The 22,086-nt window shown below is 40.0% G+C and overlaps 1 protein-coding gene across 1 annotated transcript in view; it reads left to right on the forward strand.

Annotated features, from left to right (window-relative positions):
- The window catches only part of samd10b (sterile alpha motif domain containing 10b), an 86,753-nt gene that overhangs the window by 36,218 nt on the left and 28,449 nt on the right, over positions 1 to 22,086 (forward strand). Inside the window, exon 3 of the mRNA XM_089124439.1 lies at positions 21,340 to 21,508. Within this exon, the coding sequence (XP_088980565.1) occupies positions 21,340 to 21,508 (169 nt within the window). The remainder of the gene's footprint in view (positions 1 to 21,339; positions 21,509 to 22,086) is intronic.

Here is a 22,086-nt window from a genome sequence, read left to right on the forward strand (position 1 = left end):
CTTCAACTGTCAATTAAAGTTTCTTTGTGAACTCTTCATTACACTGAGCATCGTCACCAAAACAATCTGCAGTAAAAAGCTCCGAACAAACATAAAATCCTCCGACACGATCCAATGACGCCATTCAAATAAACCATCCACTTGTTTTCCCCAAATGAACTGTTTAAACTGAAACGTTCTTTCACTTGTTCATTTGTCCTATTGACTGACTCAAGTGTGTGAAGTAAATCAGAAACTAAATGCGCATCTGTATACTGTATCCAGTGTAGACAACGTCAGTGATTATAATGGGCTTATAATTTGCTTTTGATGTTACGTTCACATCCAGTGAAGGCAAATGTCAGCCATTAAGTGACTGAATACAAGTGGGCGGAGCCTATGGTGCGATGATGTAAAACTATTCATCGATGTCTTGTTGTGGAGGTTGTCATATGCAAATGTGTTTGCCAGTGTGCATCACACATCCTGCACTATCAAAACGAGCTGTTTTTGTCAAGCTTGATTTTATAAATGCTTTGTTTATACAGTAATGAGGAGGATGTCTTAAGCTCTGAAACTAACAGGATGTTTTAATGGTACAAAGACCTCTTATATGTCAGAAGACCAGAGCAATTTTGATTTCTTCTGTCAAGACCTCTTTAACTGTTTCCTTTGGAGTTTCAGAAGAGATATTTTTTAATTTCTTTACACTGTTAGTGATTGCCAACAGTTGAATTTGTTTTTTACTTTTACAAGGACATAGCTCTGAAGGTCATGGAGACATTTACTTGTTTACAGCATTGGCTCCATGATATTTCATCTTTTCAACTGCAGTGTGTAAACTTCTCCTCCAATCTATTAGTCAGCGTTAGCCCATCTTTTTCACACACACACACACCAAACCATTATAACAGGCTCATACTCCACCTGGCGTGATGAGGAAAAAGAGCCTCTAATGTCTGGATATTATAACGTCTCATTATGTTTAACCATTAGCCAACAATCAGGCTAAGCTTAATCTGAAGTGTCTCATAATACGTATGTTTTTTCTATTACCAGACACAAATGAGAGGCGTACTTGAAATTAATTAGTCCCTCTTTGTATGCATTAGCCTTGAGGGCCATCATTTTTTCATAATAAAATATTTTCACCCTAACTACCAGATTTGAAAAGCATGTTTCGTACGCTCTGTCTGTCATGTTGAGAATAATTGATTTGAATGGAGTGAATTGAAAAACACCTCGGTTGCAGCCTGAGCCACCACTGCAAGGGTCTCATGTACAACGGGCCAAAAGGAACATGCATCCTTGAGATCTAACGTGACAAACCATGATCTGGGGTCTCATTTATAAAGCGTGTGGATGCACAAAACGGGGCTGGAAACGTACGTACGTCAGTTTCCACGCAAAGATTGTGATCTATAAAAAACAAACTTGACGGAAGAATGTGCTCACCTTTAAGAAAACTTTGAGCCGTGCGTACACACATTCTGGAGACAAAGGGAATTGGCGACGCCGATGGAGAACTGGAGTTAAATGTCTTTTTGATTTGATTCTGTTTGATTGAAGGCAAAAAAAGCTATAGGCTACTAAAAAAAAATGATTGTGACACGGCACATCTGTATTTCATATTTTCCTAACGTCTTGTAGCTTAACATGGTATCACATGGATGAATAATCATATGCAAATTATATGCAGATGAGTATATGCATATTTAAATTAGCCATCGTAAGCTCCATATATGGTTATTTCGGGGAGGAGACAATGCGGACAATCTTTGGCTGACTGGGGTTTATAAAGGGGATTCTGCGCAGGTTCTAGCGTACGAACGGTTTTATAAATCAGAATATTTTTTGGTGTACGCCATTTTTGGCTTTCGGGCGCACGTACACTTTTAGTAAGGATTCTACGCACAGTTTTATAAATGAGACCCCAGATCTGTGGCATGATTTGTCTCAAGGTTAACATGTAGACTTTTTGCTCTGTGACTGGGACGCAACCCCCCATCCTTCTTTGGAACGATGAAATACCGACTGTAGAATCCAGTTTCACTGTTGGAGGGGGGTACATATTCTATGGCCCCTTTCTCTGGCAGGGTTTTCAATTCTTGTTCCATTACCAGAACCTGCTCGGGTCCCATCACGGTGGTTAGGACCCCCATAAACATGGTTGGATGAGACCCGAACTGTATTTGATAACCCTTTTCTATGGTCTGTAGGATCCAGCGAGAAACATTTGGCAGTAGCTTCCATGCTGCCAAAAATTCTACTAGAGGTATCAGCCTCTCGAGACTGGCTTCTGCTTTTTGTTGCAGAACAGCCCGACACATCCCAGTGCCGCTACGTTGCCGGACGAACATGGAGATATGGGCTCGTTGGAGACCCCTGCGCCCCGAAACACACGAGGTGGCAGGGTTAGCATAACGAAACCCCTGAGGGCACTGAAGAGCAGCGGCCACTATATAATGAAGTGTTAACCACTTTACTTCAGGGCAGTCTACCCTTGTTGGCCTGACCCCTCTGGCGTCAGAACCTTATCCCCCGGCCTTCCTGGAAATGACGACGGTCTTCAGATCCATCTTACCCCTTGAAGGCTACGGTTGAGAGCGCCAGCCCGACCCCATCCTTTAGTGGGGGCTCAGGAGCAGACGCTCTGCTTCTGTTGAGATATGTTGGGCAGAAGTTCCCACGCTCTCAAGACTGGTCTAGATGTTACTCGAGCGAGCAAATCAGTGCCCTGTACAGCGAACTGACAGGGAACAATCGAGTGACCCTCCTCAGATTGGACAAGCATTCCAGTGCCACTACTGTTCTGGGCGAACACAGAGATATGGGCTCGTCGTAGACCGTTGCGTCCCGACGCACATGAGGTGGCGGGCTTGGCAGAACGGCCCCCTGAAGGCATCGAAAGGAAATGGCCACCGTATAGTGAGGGGTTAACCACTTCCCCCTGAAAATTTAGACAGCCTTTCGAGACTCGTCTCTGGTATTACTCAAGCAACCAGTTCCCTAAAGCGGCGCACCGGCAGGGAACAGCTGAACTAATTGCTCTAAGACCCTCCTCGGAAGGGGTGAGGATACCAGCGCCGCTACGTTTCCGGGTGGACCCTGAGATAAGGGCTTGTCTGAGACTAGAACTCGCTGTAGACCGTTGCGCCCGGAAGGGCAACGGAGGGAGATGGGTAGCGTATAATGAGGTGTTATTCATTCCCCAGGAATTTCATCATTTATTTCCTCAGAATTAAATGCAGCCAAAGATCAACCAGGCAAGTAAACACGGATGAAAGGCTGAATAGTACGGAATATTAATACAGACATCAGATAAGTCCATATTTAATTTTCTCTAAATAAATCCAGCCAAATATCAACCAGACAAGTAGAACCAGACAAGTGAAAGGCTGAATACAGAGATAGAGAACTTGGTCTGGATGAAAGGTTGAATGTATTCATTTTCATATATCTACTTTCAAAGCCAGACAAATATTTCATTTAATTTCTCAAAATGAAGTTCATATCTCATACACAAAAAGAACCATAAATAATAGTCTGCAAGCACATAATTAGTTTGCACACAATCATAGGAGAAAGAGAGAAAGGGAAATTGCATCTGCTCAGTTCCCTGTACATATACTGTATATTGCGGACCCATTGTCTAAAGGTTGCCTTGGCAAACCCGAGATCTGAGTCACTAGACTCTAATTTCAGCTCCGTAATCTATGCGCTGCCTCGTCACACATGAGATCTGAGATCGAGTCACATAATCTTTATTGCAGAATCTTTATTGACTTTCTACCCTCGAGAAGAAAGCCAACAGGTGCAGATGAATGAACACCCTTTTACTAAAGCTGACCGTGCATGCTCGATTCCCAAGCAAACAACAAATAAATCGTGTCTATCCCCACACGTAATGAAGCAAGGGTAGGGAGGAACACACAGTCCAAAATGCTATTTGCTCGCCATTATTTTCCTGTCTAGGTATATAATATGCTTGTGGATAAACAACAATAAATAGACAGAGACAGTTTCACACTGAGTGCTTACTGAAGACACAGAAGTTGACAATGCTTGGTCTGGGTGCGCTTTATAGCTTCCTGCCATGACACCATTGGACTGATTTCACAAGTGCTTCACGACGCAATCACGCAGAGCGTTCCCACAGCGTCGTCTTGACGCAACGTGAGTTACACATACATTGGTAAAATGGTGAGTGAATGAAACCAGGAGCAGGAAATGGAACTATGGAAAGAACCATTTAAAGGATAATTCCGGTATTTTACACCTTGAGTCTATTTTGTAGTTTGTTTTGAATGAAATAGAGTGGTGGACTTCGAAATTTCGACAATGGGTCCTGTCTCGACTTTTTGACTATTTTAGAATCGCCTGTGACAGCTTTAGACTGGGTGTCTATGGACATGCACAAACATGTCCTTAAAACAACACTTAACGTTCATTTTCAAAACTGTGCAACTCACCGAGTGGTTGGTGGTGTTCGTTGATGATTAAAAACAAATATCGGCGCAAAATGTATGCTTTCAATCCATGTTGTTTGCTATTGTGGAACCATTTTTTCAGATACCTCACAACCTCGTATAAACTTCCGCTCGATATTTGAGTCTGAAGCGTTACCACACTCCCGACCACTTGATGGCGACAACCAGGACGCTGTACGGAACACGGTGTCTAGCGCACCGTAAAAAAGTCCGGGAGCACAGTTGCTCTGCTCACGCTAGCTTTCTGAGAGACGGAGAACCAAGCGGAAAGACTACAACCAAATGTAAACAGACCCCTTTCCGTTTTCCGGTAGCTAGCGCAGTAATATCAACGAGCACTGAGTCCTCCAGCAGACATCAATACGATTTTAAAAAATGACAAATAAAACACGACAGAAGCGGTATTTCGCTATGCTACTTGTTTCAGAACATCAACGAACACCACCAACCACTCGGTGAGTTGCACAGTTTTGAAAATGAACGCTAAGGGTTGTTTTATGGACATGTTTGTGCATGCCCATAGACAGCCAGTCTAACGCTGTCTAACGCGATTCTAAAATAGTCAAAAAGTCGAGACAGGACCCATTGTCAAAATTTCTAAGTCCACCACTCTATTTCATTCAAAACAAACTACAAAATAGACTCAGGGTGTTAAATACCGGAATTATCCTTTAACTATGAAAAGAACCATCAGCTTATTATTTTTAGATCATTAAATGTATACTTGCATGGCTTTTGCAGTAAAAGCATTTCGTGAAGTTTCTGAAGGATTTTGAAGTTCCTGAATGATTTTGATGGTTCCATGCATGAGTCTGGACTGAGTCATGCATGAGTGAACTTGCATGGTTTCTTTGACTCAGTTTACATGGCTAGAGCGCAGATTGACCTGAGCCAGAGAGGCCACGTAGATCAACCAGGAGAAAGTCGGAAGAGTTGATGGCTGTCAATTCAGTGATAGTAAAATTGCAGTTTTCTTCTGAGTTGGAATGAAGAAATTACAGTCTGACTCTGTTGGGCAGGCTGTGATCAGCGCCCATGTGCCCCGATGGGGGTCCCCACAGACATCAACCCAAAGAAGCATCAGTAGAAGTCAGAAGAAGAGCGTGGGTCACTGTGAATTTGTCTCTAATAAAGCCTGAGAAAAGTCCCACCTCTCCGGGTTTGCTTGACCAATGAAGGGTGGAATTTCCAAGTGGGAAAATTTGGCGATTTATGAATATTTGTTTGAAGCATGCTCATTTACATGTGGAGCTGGATTGGTTGCTGATGAAGAAACTATGAAAGTTCTTGTAATACTAATATGTTGTGCAGATTTTAACATATCGTACACACAATCATTTCGATCTTCAAAGTATCAGTTTATTGAGACCAAACATGGTATAGGTGAGGTTACATTGACCATTGGTTCTATTGTAAAATTCACATTATAAAAATAAAAAATAATAGTATTAAAAGACACTACGCAAAACAGTGAATAATTCACACATTGTCCTGGGAGACATGTTCATTTATAGATCAGTTTGTCTTTGTTTTTGTCTTTCCTATGCCCTTTGTGTTATCACATGACATTTCTCAGAGTAATAAAACCATCTTATCTGATGATCGCCCTGGCGACTGAGGCCTTTTCTGCTCTCTTGCCTCTTTTGGGGGGATATTTCATTCCTAAGAGTGGGCTTTAAAGCTTATTTGTTAAATGTACATACATATATGATAAACATATTTTTTTCCGGTTGACAGTAAACTGTGAGGAGATTTTAAATAGAACAGATTTTATGCCCAGATGAGCTCAGGATTGCATGAGGTGTGTGTGTGTGTGAATAGGAGAAGGTCACTGGCATGTATTTAAACACATACACTAACTGTTGAAATTCAAGGTTATGGGAACTAAAATAAAGAGCAAACCAGGTTCTTAACACTTGGATTACAGATCGTGGAAGTCTTTCAGATTCTGTTTCTGCAGAATGGTTATCAAATGCTAAAGAAATCAACCTTTTGAGCCTGAAAAGGTTATTCTCTATATCAGTTAGCACTGTTTCTAAACTCCCATTTCTAAAACACGCCCAACGCAGTTGACCAATCACAACACACACTGATCTAGCCGACCAATCAGAGCACACTGCACGTTTCAGAAAAAGGGGCTACTCAGATACCGAAACTAAACAGTGTTATTGACAGACTGGGCTGGGTTTCTCAAAAGCATCGGAAGTCTAAAGGCTGGAATACATTACCTGACTTTTGTGTGTTTAATGTGTTTTATTGCAATACTGGTAGATAGAGGACAGCTTTGGTTTCAGTAGCGCCACGTCATACATATGATATGCGTTAAAATCCTGGCCAAATTTGCTCATTGGCCTCTGTCCATCATGGCCTCTTAATCATCCCCATATTGATTGGTCTCCTGTCCACCAGTAAGGTGGTGTGTGGTGGGCTTTCAGCAGGAAACTTGCCCTGGATTTTTATTTATTTATTTTACATTTTAGGTGAAAATAGGAAATTTGTTTTACATTGTTTGTTACAGAGTTATCTGCCTCACCCTGATTGGCCAATCACAGGATTTAGCGATCTGATATTTTCTAATAGTCTTGGTCATTCATGTCAATGCTGCATATCAGACCATCCAGGGAACTGAAACCTCTGTACTATTTTAATATCTCTCATATCACATCACAGATTCTTGGTTTATATGCAATACATATTGCGTCTCCGTTATCAGTTGTAACAGCTCAAACCAATATGTCCACATAGGCTAGCTATTTATTTCTTTTGTCAGTAGCTGTGTAATAAGTGGGAAAACAATTATTATGGTGAAAAATGATTAGTAAGAGATAATGTGCATACAGTTATTGCAAGATGGCAGAATGTGCTCTCTAAAACTCAGAAATGATCATGTTGATCCAGGTCAATATATGGCAGTGCAGGGATGGGCAAACTCGGTCCTGGAGGGCCACTATCTTGCAGAGTTCATCTCAGACCCTAATCAAACAAACCTGAAGAAGCTAATCAATGTCTTCTGGATCACTAGAAGGCTATAGACAGGTGAGTTTGGAGCTAAACTCTGCAGGACAGAGTTTTCCATCCCTGGTCTAACACCATTGATACTTAAAAAATACACAAAGAACATTGATGCTAACGCTAGCTAAAGAGCTACGTGTTAACACTGAAAAGACATTGACAAAAGACAAAATGATTTTATGAACTTCTCATAGGTAATTACACTTGCATTTAAAAACAGTTTGTACTCAGTTTGAGTTCCTTGTCAAAATATATCCTTCATGATGTTCCTGGACGCTAATAATTCATATGCTACTATTATATCATATCACCTACAGCCACGAGAGACACAACCTGGTATTATGAAGAATGTTGTGTAATCATAACAGAAGTCAAGCTGTCCTGTTGTCTAATTGGCTGTACGTCTCACAATCCCAGTCTCCAATGACATTATGACACCGTGATAGAAAATACTTGGTGGTTATGAATCCATCATTACCAGATCATATTCTTAGATTAAACTTCCATTACACATGATTGCTCTTGGCATTGGTTGTGGGTATAGAGTCCATTTAGAGCAGGGGAAAAAAATGATTTTCTTTGGAAGATGTTATGTTGTGGCTTTTCTGACAAGGCTTATCTCATGGGGCCAGTCCTGGCATGAAAATGAGTTCTGCTGATGGGATTTGTGTTAAAGATAACATTAATTTACTGTATTTGGCTGAAGACTGGTGAGGGAATGATTAGGGATAAACCTTTGCTATTTCAAGGTGAGCAAAAGTGTCAGTTTGCTGTTGGGAAGATTGTCAAGGATAGAAATAATTAGGATAACCAAGACCATGACTAATGAACTATGTACGAGATTGGTTTCACAAGCAGCTTATTTAATTACCTACAAGATGTTCTTGTTTTGTCGTTTTGAAGCTCATTAAGAAACTCATTCTTCAGAGGATATTTAAAAAGATCTTTAAAAATTTGAGGAGTGACTTTGGTTTTCTACAGCAAAGCTGGTAAAAAATGATGTTGTCTGAAGAAGAGTGAGGATTTGGTAAAAGATACAACATTTTTTGCAAAATCTTGTAATATTCATATAGTACCTACAGTCCAACTTCGAGTGCCTTGATCTCTCTCGCCATCGTAGTAAATACGCTTTCAGTCTCTCTACTTCAAAATTTCAAGTTTAATTTAATGTGTTACTTGCCATATCATTGTAATTATATGTATTGTAAGTAAATCTATTCCTACACCAGTTTGTTTTATTCAGTGTACTCAGACACTGCAGATAAATGATGCCTTTAGTTAGGGCAGTTAAATACGGTTGGGTTATTCACACATCACCAGGTGGCTGTAAATGTGATTTTAGTGGGCGCTCCTACTGCTGGATGAACATTTCTATTGGCACCACTGGCCACAGCTTTGGAGTGTATCACAAACTGAATATTAACACTAAAATAAGATATTTTTAGTTATTCCTTTTCTTGCAGTTTACAATGAAAATTGTAAGCATGAAATTGTTGCATGAATCAAACTCACGTATGCTAATAATTTCTGTTGCACTTTTTCATGCATCATTTTTTTAAACCTATACTACAGTATGAAACTTTTTTGGATAATTTTTTAGATAATTGTGTCACATCATGCCTTTTTATATTATACATAAAGGCCAACGGTTACATTGTGTAGCTTTAATATTTCCCTGAATGGGGGCTGAAACAAATAATAGAACAGGAGAAGGTCCTCACTGCAGAACACAAAATCCAGATCCCCACCCCTAATCCTACCCATCTCCGCTCCCTGATCCCTAACCCCACCCCAAATCCTACCCATCTCCGCCCCTGATCCCTAACCCCACCCCTAATCCTACCCATCTCCACCCACTGATCCCTAACCCCACCCCCAATCCTACCCATCTCTGCCCCCTGATCCCTAACCCCACCCCTAATCCTACCCATATCCATCCCCTGATACCTAACCCCACCCCTAATCCTACCCATCTCCATCCCCTGATCCCTAACCCCACCCCTAATCCTACCCATCTCCACCCCCTGATCCCTAACCCCACCCCGAATCCTACCCATCTCCACTCCCTGATCCCTAACCCCACCTTTAATCCTTCCTAGCTCCACCCCCTGATCCATAACTCCACCCCGAATCCTACCCATATCCACTCCCTGATCCCTAACCCCACCTTTAATCCTACCCATCTCCACCCCCTGATCCCTAACCCCACCTTTAATCCTAGCCATCTCCACCCCCTGATCCCTAACCCCACCCCTAATCCTACCCATCTCCACCCCCTGATCCCTAACCCCACCTTTAATCCTACCCATCTCCACCCCCTGATCCCTAACCCCACCTTTAATCCTACCCATCTCCACCCCCTGATCCCTAACCCCACCCCTAATCCTACCTATCTCCACCCACTGATCCCTAACCCCACCCCGAATCCTACCCATCTCCACCCCCTGATCCCTAACCCCACCCCTAATCCTACCTATCTCCACCCACTGATCCCTAACCCCACCCCGAATCCTACCCATCTCCACCCCCTGATCCCTAACCCCACCTTTAATCCTTCCTAGCTCCACCCCCTGATCCATAACTCCACCCCAAATCCTACCCATCTCCACCCACTGATCCCTAACCCCACCCCGAATCCTACCCATCTCCACCCACTGATCCCTAACCCCACCCCTAATCCTACCCATCTCCACCCCCTGATCCCTAACCCCACCTTTAATCCTTCCTAGCTCCACCCCCTGATCCCTAACCCCACCCCTAATCCTACCCATCTCCACCCCCTGATCCCCAACCCCACCTTTAATCCTTCCTAGCTCCACCCCCTGATCCATAACTCCACCCCGAATCTTACCCATTTCCACCCCCTGATCCCTAACCCCACCCGAAATCTTACCCATCTCCATCATACAAATATTTTGCATTCCCCTTGCAACAACATTTGCGTTCACCCAAGGAACTTTGTGTTCGCTTGATCAGAACCTAAAGTTTTGCAAGCTCTGGTTGCCATCAGTCATGCTCCCAGAAATTGCCAACTTTCATTGATAGTGAATAGCTTCTGGCTGCTTTTGCTCTGTGAATGTGTGATTCTGAAGTACAGTTGAATTTCTGATGATGTAAAGTCTTATACGCACATTATATTACAGATGAAAAGGACGAGAGAGTGAGAAAGACAGACTAAATATGGGATTAATGGGAAGAGGAAAAGAAGTAAACTGTCTGATTCCTTCACGGGAACAATGCCAGGGCACACACAAATGTTGTTTAGCATGCAGTGAGTTTAGTCCATTAAAGCACAGCTGTGATGAGGATACCTGAGGCTGACAGCCAGAGGAGATTGGCCTCCAGATTTGTTTAGTTTCCTCATTACTGTGAAGGTTACCGACCCCATCAGCGGCACAAAACAATTTCGAAAAGCACACAGATTACCAAAAGTCAGCAAACTTGGCCAGCCAGCCATAATTAGACTAAATAGCTCAATCTTTTTCACATCAGCATGCAGTTGTTAGTTAATCTCAAAAGTAAAAATGAGACAGATGATTCCGAATTGTGAGTTGATTTTTCACACCCCGTCTATGAGAACAGATGTTGTGGTGACGGCTTGAAACCACATAATGAATGCAAAGCCACATGTGAAGTCTCACATCAGTCAGTTGTCACCAGGCTGAGATGGATCATTGACTTCTTAAGCGTGTAAGCTGTTCTGGCGCAATTGTGGGATTGGAGGATGTCTGTAGAGAAAAAGAGAGATGGAGAGACAACCTATTTGTAAGAAAGATTATGTTTGCGTTGAAGGGCGACGTAACCAGACAGAAGGATGAACGGAAGAGCAACACAGATTGAAAGGATGTCAAATAAAAAGATTATTAATAAATAGCTACTTAACCGGGCCCAGAACATGATACTGTACATTAAATACTTGAAATTAATCATAACAAATGAATACATTTTCGGTCTAAATAATGGCTGTAAACAAATAGCTTTAAATAATGCAGTTACTACAGTCTCTGGCTGGCACATACTGTACATACTAATACTGATCTGAACTCAAATGAACTTAATTTACGTACTGTATGTTACTGTGAATCTTAATCTATTGAACCTGATTGGAATTGAACTGATTAATTAAATTCAGTGATACTGACTTGACCTTAGGAATAAGCTGATTTGAAGTTTAGCTTAATTTAATAAATTATCACTGCTTATACCATGGTCTGGGTGAATACTCGATTCTGATTGGCTGCAGGGTGTCCGTTAAAAAGTGATAGAGGACACCTAGTAAAGTAGTTCTGGTGAAACTGCCTGTTTACCATTCGAAATGAATAAATAAATGCGCTGCCTACAACAGCTGTGAGTAACCATAGCAACAGGCAGTCAAACGTCAAAGTATCCGTTAACAATTTGCTCTATCAAAACAAACATCTAACGTTAGTTAGATATTACATAGCCTACTAATACAACAATGAGCGGCGACTTCATTATTTCTTTTAACATTTATGGAGAATATGACAACTTTGACGACTGGGATGCTGCTGAAGAAATACAAATGTAAATGAAACGGAGAAACGTCGCAAAGAAAATTACACCGCTGCTGCTCTGAATGAGACCCTGCGGGAGTTTTACGCAGCTGTCCAGACAACCAAGGCAGGAGGAGAGTACAGCGTTTCAAGCCTAAGAAGCCTGTTTGATTAATTATTTTAATTAAAAAAATAATAATAACTATGCCTACCTTTGTGTTTCATGAAAAACAAAAAATGCATTTTTGAACCTGAAGGGTTCTACAAGCTGAGCGGACTATAAATATCTCCGGTTGCTAAATAAACCAGGCGAGTTATTATTTGTAAAAACTTGATTTAGCCTAATTAAAATATAAACTAACAGCTAATGTTTTAAAAATGTTTTATTTGGCAAGTGACCATGGTATAAGCGGGTTAATGCCCTTCGAGGTGTCCATTGTCAGGTTTTAATGGACGACGGCGAGGCGTGAACCGGCCGACGCGCAGCGGAGGTCCATTGTAAAACCTGACAATGGACACCTCGTCGAGCATTAACCCTTACATAGAAATGAAGTGAAATGATCTGAGCTAAATTATTCTGAGCCCAGCTGTCGCGATTTGGTTTTGTCTCTGTCACGTTTTAGTTTTGTTCATCTCATGTTCCATGTCTGTCATGTGATTCCCTGTTTGTCATGTGATCCTGCCATGGATCATTGTCATTGGTTAATCGTCTGTTCATTGTTCACAGGTGTCCCTGTCTTGTCATTAATCTTGTTTATTTAAGTATTTAAGTGTATTTAAGCCCTCATGTATGTGTCTTTGTCAAGTATTGTTTCATGTAACCTCGGTCTTGAAGTCTATGTCTGCAGTTTTTGGTTCATGTTTTATCTTTTATCTTGTAATGTGTTATTTTGAATTAAACTGCACTTCGCTTCAACATGCCTCCATGGATCCTTACACCAGCTCAATAGAAATGAACTGAACTACAGTCAAATAAATTATACTGAACTGACATAAAATGAACTAAAATAACTGAAGTGAAACAAACCCAAATCAAATATATTATAGTTATCTAAAATAAACTATTTAACTGATTTGACCTGAATAGAAATGAATTGATATGAATTCGGATCAACTAAATTATAAGCTGAACTGACCTGAACGGAAATGCACTGAACTAATTGAATTACAGTAAACTAAATGATACCGAACTGAACTAAAACTGAAATGAGCTGGAGACAGGCAGGAAAAGATTAGGCAGAAAGCAGTGGATTTACTTGGAAACACCAGCAGAATCTCATGTTTAAGTCAAGTAAAAAGCAGCACAACAAGGTCAGTGTGACATCACCTATTTCTATGCTAACAGACTCACTGTGTGCTTCAGACTGAGCCGGCTAACTCATTGTGATCTCTCGTTGTATCTGAGGTTGTAAGAGCAAAACGATCTCTAAGACAGGAGGAGCCGGTGGAATATTAAAGAGATGTCACCGTCAGTGCCTTTAAGTGTAATCCCTGATTCAGCTCCAGTGGGTAAAATCACAGATCCACTGCCAGGACATGAAGAACATGCCAACAGGAGAATAAAGGGACCAGGAGCGAGACCGAGAGAAATGGACAGGAAAGGAAGAGGAGAGAGAGGTTTAGAATAAATGAAAGAGACTTAGAGGACAGTTGGAAAAAGTTGGCGTAAAAGTAAAACGGTTTTGGAGGTCGGAAAGGAGATGAAGAGACAGACAAAGGAATCCTGTGGCCAAGTGAGACATTTTGAGGGAAGATTGAAATGAGGCTTGGATGATGTTACTTCAATAATCCATACATATTAATCACAGTTATTAAGAATTTATAGTAGAGGTTCAGAACATAGGAAATATGAAGGAAATTGAGCCCTAGAGGAAATATGAAGTAAAAAGGCATGAAATAATAAGCCAGCAGAAGTGGATACACTCAGTAGAGCTCATGTATTGACTACACTTCATAAACTCCCACAGTAACCTGATGCAATCATTTACTTGAAAGAAATAGTTCACCCTTATATCATTCTAAACCTGTCAAGCTCCAAAAACGACAACAAATGGCCTTGAATTTAGTTCATATAAAGTTCTGGTGTTATGGTTTTGTGGAATGTCCGGTATTATGGGATTGTATTTTGGTGCTAAATAGTGTCTTACTATTTAAAGTCCCCCTGTAGTCAATCATTTTATCCCTTAAAACTCAACTTGGATCACCAAAATGACGTAACAGATATTAATATGATTAGCCTTTGTCTTGAGTACGTTATCAAACAGCTGATATGTTGCTAAAGTTACACAAACCATGTTCTAGTTCTCAGAGTTAAGGCCATTGCACACCGAGTCCGAAATTCGCATCCGAAATTTTCGCACGTTAAAAAAAAAATTCGACCTCACGTTATGTCAGTCACACTTGCACACCGCCTCCGAAACTTTCGTCCGTCATAAAATTAATCGGATCGGGTTCGATTTTCTGCGTTTTTCGCATCCAGAGCCAGCGCTTTGAGAGGTCTTTTGACAATTCAGGGCCGGGGGGAGCTCGTCCTCAAATCATTGCACATATGCGCCGTGCTTTCAGTTTCGGTTTTCAATTCGATCAAGTGTTTATGTTCTCTTCTCTATATTGGATTATGAAATTAATAAACCTCCCCTTTCAATCAGATTGAAATTTAGGATCGAATAAGGTGTGATTGAGCAGCCTATTCGATAACTAATGTATTTGGGCACAATACACAATAACAGCCTAGCTGTTCTGTCTGCCCAGCGCTTCCAACGGGCCGCGCGCGGGTGTGTGTTTGTCCGTGTGTGTGTGTGTCCATACCTGGTCCATTTCAGACACACTGCCAGTCTCCGTTCAGAATCGATTGGTTCACGGAAATTGGTGGTCTTGTTTTTAATATGTGGCTCCAGAATCGCTAGCAAAGCATCGAACTGTCCCACTGACATTCTGAGGTAAATTTTGAATCGCTCGGGATAAATTCGCAACTCCTTGATAAGGAACTCTCCTTCCTCTCGGCGCAATTTCAGGATTGGATGGACGTAATATTTTCTCTTTCTTCCCTTTTCAATAAGAGAGAGGGCAAAAATCATCCTCACTGCTTGACGAATCCATTTGGTATTTTTGCGTTTTTTCCCGCAAAGGTTTAAGAAATACGCAACGGACTCGGTGTGCAAGGTTTCTATGCGTGACGAATTTTTAAGCTGACGAACACGAAAATATCTAGTTTGACGCTTGAGCACTTTGTGTTAATTCGCGCGTCAAGATTGAAACTGATGTGCTTAAAAACAAAAGTTTGAATCGAAATTTACGCGCGTCACGTGTGTCAGAATCGAAACCTGTTGACGGCCATCTTTTTTATGTTGATCGAGCATTCATCGAGAGAGTCACCGCTCTGGAGAGCAGAACAGCGGCGTGGGGATCATAGTCGCCATATTTGTGTCCACCTTCAGAGGCGAACCGTTTGGCGAGTTTCACTATTTGTCGCTCGAGCTCCGCTGGATGACGGCCGCTGTCAGCGGTACTTCCTGTCCCGCGCCCAGTTTGATGACCTGTTGTCCCGCATCGGAGCGAGGATCACCCTCGCCCACATCCACCTATTTTTTCATTTGTTTTGATGATAAATAGAGCCAGCCTCCAAAAGTTATTAACCTGTCCTGTGATTTTTTTTCTCTCTCACGTCCAGATACGAACTTATGCACATGTATGGTTGTCTTTACATCAAAACAATATTTCATAAAATCTAGATATGGAATAAATAACATTCAATACAGAATTAACATGTCTCGTGTATTGAAATAAATTTAAGTGATAAAATATTTGCTTTGTTGTGCAGTAGAACCACACCAGGCATTTAGTCACATTACAAAATAATTTTTCCTTCACCACGTGAGCGAGCAGCAGGCTCCTGATTGGTTAACGAGGTGTGAATTGACGGCAAAGTTCAGATTTTTCAACTGAGCGGCAGACGCGAATTCGTGTCAAATGCGTGAATGCACAAATAGCACTAACTAAATCATTCGTGTGTAATGCGCTTAACGTACCAGACGCTCAATTCGTGCCATTCACGTGAACTTGACGCGCGAATGAGGCGTATTCGCGTCTACAACGCCGTGCTCTACGCCTCATTCGCGCCGCACAAATTTTTTACTGGCGTAGCGCGTCTTTGCATTGACTTAACATTGAAATCATTCACGCCTGACGCGCTATTCGCGTCCGGTGTGATGCACATGGTTTGTCTTAAAGCATATTAAAAATGTAAAATTCTACATTAAAAACTTGATTTTCACCACAGAGGAACTTTAAACTTAATATTTACAACAATAATAGTATATATGCTCATCATTTGTATAGATTAATTTATATGTGCATATATACTTTTTGAAAATAATCTCTCTAAGCTCACTAAGACTGCATTTATTTGATTAAAATACAGTACAGTAATATTGTGAAATATTATTACAGTTTAAAATAACTGTAAATGTAATTTATTCATGTGATCAAAGCTGGATTTTCAGCATCATTACTCCAGACTTCAGTCCTTCAGAAGTCATTTCAAACATTTCTGATTAATGTTGTATTTTTCAGTATTCTTTGCTGAATAGAGAGTTCAACCTCGGAGCAGTGTAGTGTAGTGTATACATATGTATAGCTAAGGAGGACATGACTATTCTTCCAATCATGCATCGGCGAGAAGCGTTCAGACTCATCTCACAAAATGTCCGCCCAGTTTGGGCCGCCCCTCTCCTCGCAGGTTCAATCCCCTGTGTATTATTAATGACTGCATGTTTCAGGCTGGACAGAATCGGGTCTCGTGGGTTCAAGGGTGGCTGTTTAATGCCCAGAGGCTGGCTTGGGAGAGATAGAGGTGATGGATGGCAAGGAAAGAGGGAGCGAGAGGGAGGAGGAGGTGTTGATGGTGAAGCGGTTCAGATCCTCATTCTCATTCCCCAGCACTTTCCATAAATATGGTACACTTTGGTTGCTATTTTTTGTAAACATTAAAGGCACAAATCTGTGAGAATTGTTATGCATGCATATGCACATAGCTCAATTTAACCTACCATGAACATGTCTATGTAAATCAAGTGATTTTCTTTTACGTATTTTTGCCTTGTTTTCCAGTACAAATGTTTAAAGGTAACATTCTTAACCCTTGTGCTGCATTAGATTTTTAACACCGTTGAGTGCATTAAGGACCAAAAATGGCCACATATTAAACATTGCCTAAAATATTATATATTATTATTATTTTCCACTTTTACCAAGTTAAATCTTTTAACCAGCATTAGTCCTCATCATAACTACCAAAAATGTATTCAATTTCAGGATTTTAACCCTTTAATTACCAGTTTTGTTTGCGAAACCATCGATTTGTATAAGAGGAAAAAACACAAAAATTCAATTATTTTCAATAAACTAAATGCAAAGAGAAAACTTTAGATTTGGATTATCACAGTCCCACTTTGCAAAAAATCCCACTTAGCGCGTTAGAGACCAAAAATGGCCACCTATTAAACATTGCCTATTGCCTAAAATAAGGTGCATTTCCACCCATAGGGAATAAATATGTAGTGACGTCATCTGCTGGAATACACTATATAATGCAAATATAATGCTTTTGCTTCAAAATGAAAGGATGTTTGTGCAAAAATCATGTTTCATGTATTACTGACAGCCTCAGATTTAAACAATGTTTTAATGGGTTTCAATGGGCCATTTTTGGTCTTTATGGTGCTGAGTGTTACTATTTGATCTACACAGTGTGTGTTATACATATTTTGCAAAATGGGATCACATTTTTTACATGTATCCAAAAAGTCACAATTTTGCCAAATTTCATACCATTTGCATTAAAACAGCCAAAATGGTCAAAGAAATTAAACTGCAAAAGACCAAAAATGTCCCTAATGCAGCATAAGGGTTAAAGGGGGGGGGGGGGGGGGGCATGATTGTGTTTATGGGGTGCAATATAACATGTATTCGTGGTTTTTCTTTTTTTAAAAAGTCTTATTTTTCATAAACTTCACCTTTATTGTCATCCGCACTCTCATCTGTTCTCGAACTCCCTCAGAAACAGGCAGTGGGCTCAGATTGGTTAGTTTGGGCCGGTGTGGTGTGATTTGCTAAACTGTCGCTCACGTTGTCCAGAAGGTTAATGCCCCATGTTAGTGACGTCTAAAACCCAGCTGTAGTCCCAATCGAGTCGTTTTTGTAGGCAATATACTTCCTGATTTTTAAAAGACGATATCTCTGCTTACACTGAACTTTCAGAGCTGCAAATTTGCAGATACTGTTCATGCACCAACAGCAACATTACACACTATTTAAAATGAAAAAAGTGAAATCGCAATCAACCACCCCTATTTCATATGCAAAATTACATAATATGAGTTGGAAATCAAAAACAATCAAAATCAAGTGGGGTTAAGCTTAAAACGAGAAACAAATATCTGCCAATTGGGTCAGAAGTTTCCATTTAAATCAATTTATTATGTAAATCTATTATCATTTTTTAGATTTTTCAAATTTCGATGTTCATTTAAAGGGACACTACTTCATTTACTCACCTTCGTGTCATTTGAAACCTTTCTTTTAAACCTTTTCGAACAACATGAGTGTCTCGCTATATCTCTCTGTCCTCCACTTTTTCCCTTCATCATGTTACATGCTTTCTCTATCAAAATGTATGTATTTGCCTATCTAATCCATTCATTATTGTTGTCTCCATCTGCTTTTATGCTGGTTTAATTGTTAAAACTAGCAGATTGCCTGTCTCTTGTCTGTCAACTGTTTGTATTATTTTGTGAAGCGACCTTGGGTTCTTGAAAGGCGCTATAAAAAATAAATATATTATTATTATTATTATTAATGATGATAGACTTTTCATTTTATTAGTGAACTATCCCGTTTTGCCCTGTTCATGGAAAGTACCAGCAGAAATATGAATCATTTTAAACAGAGAAATAATATAGGATTTGATGACATCTCTTTTATTCTGTCATTTAAATCCTTGCTTTTCTTTCATTTGCTTTGTTTCTGTGTTTGACTTTCTTTTTTTCTCAAACTGAATCGGCCTTTTCCACAGGTGCGCGTCTGTATGTGTTGAGCCATCTTTCACTTACTCAGAAAATGAAATGTTCATGTCCGAATCAGTCATTTTTCACTCTCTTTTCCCCCTGTTTTGTTCTGTCTGCCACTAAAGTCAATACCTGTCTCTTTCTGTATATTTCTTGAGTGAAAATGGGCTTTTGTCATTAGGTGTTGATTAATGTGTGACCTGCAGCTCTTGACAACAAATACTTTCTTGGCTACAAGAGTTGCCATCATTCTGACTGAAAATATAGTCCTTTTATTAGAAATACACTGTCTTCTTGAGTACAGGTGCATTTACAAGTGCGAAACTTTGGTTTATTGTCTGTTGTTGTCAGTATGTGAAATATGAAGCACAGCTCACAGTCAGCGTGTAGAATTCTTGCAAAATTTGCATGGGAAACATTTTCACCCTTAAGCAAAAGTCGATCGCATCGATTTCAAAAATTTCACAGAGCACCAGTTAATGTGGAAAACACCTTTATAATTCAGTGCTTTCAGATTAATATGTTCAGTTTTTCCTATTAAATAAGGGGTAACACTTTGTAGGCTTTAATTCTCACTGTTAACTAGTTTTTTCTTTATTAGCATGCATATTTCTAGGATATTGGCTGTTTATTAGTACTTATAAAGCATATATTAATGCCTTATTCTGCATGACCATATTGTACATACCTTAATCACCCAATAACTTCTCTTAATAACTGCCTTACTAACTATTAATAAGCAGTAATTAGGAGTTTAGTGGCAAAACTCATAGTTAAAGGAGTAGTTCACTATTGAAAAAACTTTTGCTGATAATTTACTCACCCTCATGTCATCCAAGATGTCCACATCTTTTTTTTCTTCAGTCGAAAAGAAATTAAGATTTTTGATGAAAACATTCCAGCATTTTTCTCCATATAATGGACTTCAATGGGAACCAAACGGTTCAAGGTCCAAAAGACACTTTCGGTGCAAACTGGAAACTGTTCAAAGGGCTTATCAAGCGAAACGATCGCTCATTTAATAAATAAATAACAAAGTTTAAGTTTCATAAACTCAAATGGTCGCCTTGCTCTGTACTGCGATGCACGTTCGTGACTCTCCTGTTCGAACTCGTTCATCAAAATGAACGAATCTTTTTCCGAGTTAATTTGTTCGTTTCGTTCGTTGAATGAACCAAATGACTCGGAAGAAGTTTTGTTAATTTTGATAAACCTGTTCCACAAAATCTACTGATTAATAGTTTATTTAGTAAAAACGTCCCTCTTCAGTTTTTATAAAGTAAACAATAGCTTTTATATTGTTATTAATATTTCAAGATGAACATGTACTGGACTGAAGCAAGTTAGGTTTATTTGATTATTCATACATCATTTTTTTTTTTAGAAAAATCATGTTAAAATGTGAGTCTCAAATATAATCCATCAGGCTTTTGAGGAATGTTTATTTTAACAGATTTTAACCATCATTAGCATTAGAATCATAGCATTATTTTATAGTTGTTGTTAGTAAAAACTAAGCATTTAAATATCATCTTACTTATATATATCATTGGGAGATATAGTGGCAACTGAGATTAAAATTAAAATTGTAAAAATGTTCCCATTTTAGGCTTTACGGAGATATTTCCATCATTTGCTAGTTAACTTCGACAGCTCTTAGAAATAAGACATTGTGAGTTATTGATGTTTTCTTTGCAAATGGCATTCCCCACAATGTAAGTTTTAAACTTTTATACAGTGTAGTAGTCACGATTAAACAAATCAGGATGACAAACAGTAAATTGAGAGGCCATGTGAGTGTTTACTCACACAGTTTACACAAGCTAACACTGCGTTTCATCATGTTCTCACACAAGCGTAATATATCCTATTAAAAGTTTTTTATTACAGCTCCCGCTGTGCAAGAATCTGCAACAGAGAACCATAAAAAGTGTGTTTTGATGAATCTTTCTGCTCATTGCGGCAGTCAGAACAAAGTGTGCGTGTAATTAGAAGAGCTTTGTTTACACAGAAGCGTGCAGCGCTAGTTGTTTTAATTAGCGCTTTCAAAGAAAAACGTAGCCTGTAAGTACACCCTGAAGTTATGAAAGCAAAACATTTTTCCACATTCTTCATGCCTACTAATCCAATCTGTAGTTGTTGTTTTTTTTAGTGTTGAAGATACTTTTTTCGAGTTTTAAAGCCTGGCGGGAGTGTTTCCTGGTTAGCATATATGGACTGGAGATTAGCATGCACACTAATACGCTGATAAGTTGTTTAAGATGTTTCCTTGCTCCATAGATCCAGCCAGGAGAGGCCTTCACTGTGTACCACACCAGCCCAACGCTCTCCAGCTTATGCAAACCAGTGGTGCTATGGACCCAGCAGGACGTCTGTAAGTGGCTGAAGAAACACTGTCCCCACAACTACCTGACCTACGTGGAGGCCTTCTCTCACCACGCCATCACAGGTACTGCACACACGTAGCAGGGGATTTCAAAATTGTGTTTTTCAAACTTGGAAATGTCATGGAAATAGATTTAGGATATTTTGTAGACTTAGTTCTATGCAAAGTTCTAATTTGCGAGAGAATCATTAGCTATGTTTCCACCTTATCTTTATGCAAATTTTGAGACTCTGCCTAAAAAAATGCTGGATGGAAGGCCGTACACAATATCGGCACACGTTATTCGCCAGCATTTTTCAACGCGTTTTTTGTGTTCACACCCAAGCGATTTCCGCTGACGATTAGCCGAGTGAACATGCAAATCCATTCCCTGACATTAGATGGCGCCCATTTGCTCTGCAATACCACTCCATATCAGTCCTCTTTTATCGAGATTTGAAGTCGCTGTCGCGATTGTCATTTAGTTCTTTATGTTCTAACACCAACGAGAACAGCAGCTCTACATTCATCTTGCCTCGCGTCTTCCTCGTCTTATTTCTTCTTGGCTGTGTAGACGGCGACGCTACTTGGCATATATCTTCTTCTCTGTTCCATATGTGTGCTCGGCAAGACCGTTTTGTGTTTGAGCGCCCCCAAGTTGT

Source organism: Pimephales promelas, chromosome 20 (assembly GCF_988280905.1).
Source record: "Pimephales promelas chromosome 20, fPimPro1.hap1.1, whole genome shotgun sequence".
Classification (NCBI taxonomy): Eukaryota; Metazoa; Chordata; class Actinopteri; order Cypriniformes; family Leuciscidae; genus Pimephales; species Pimephales promelas.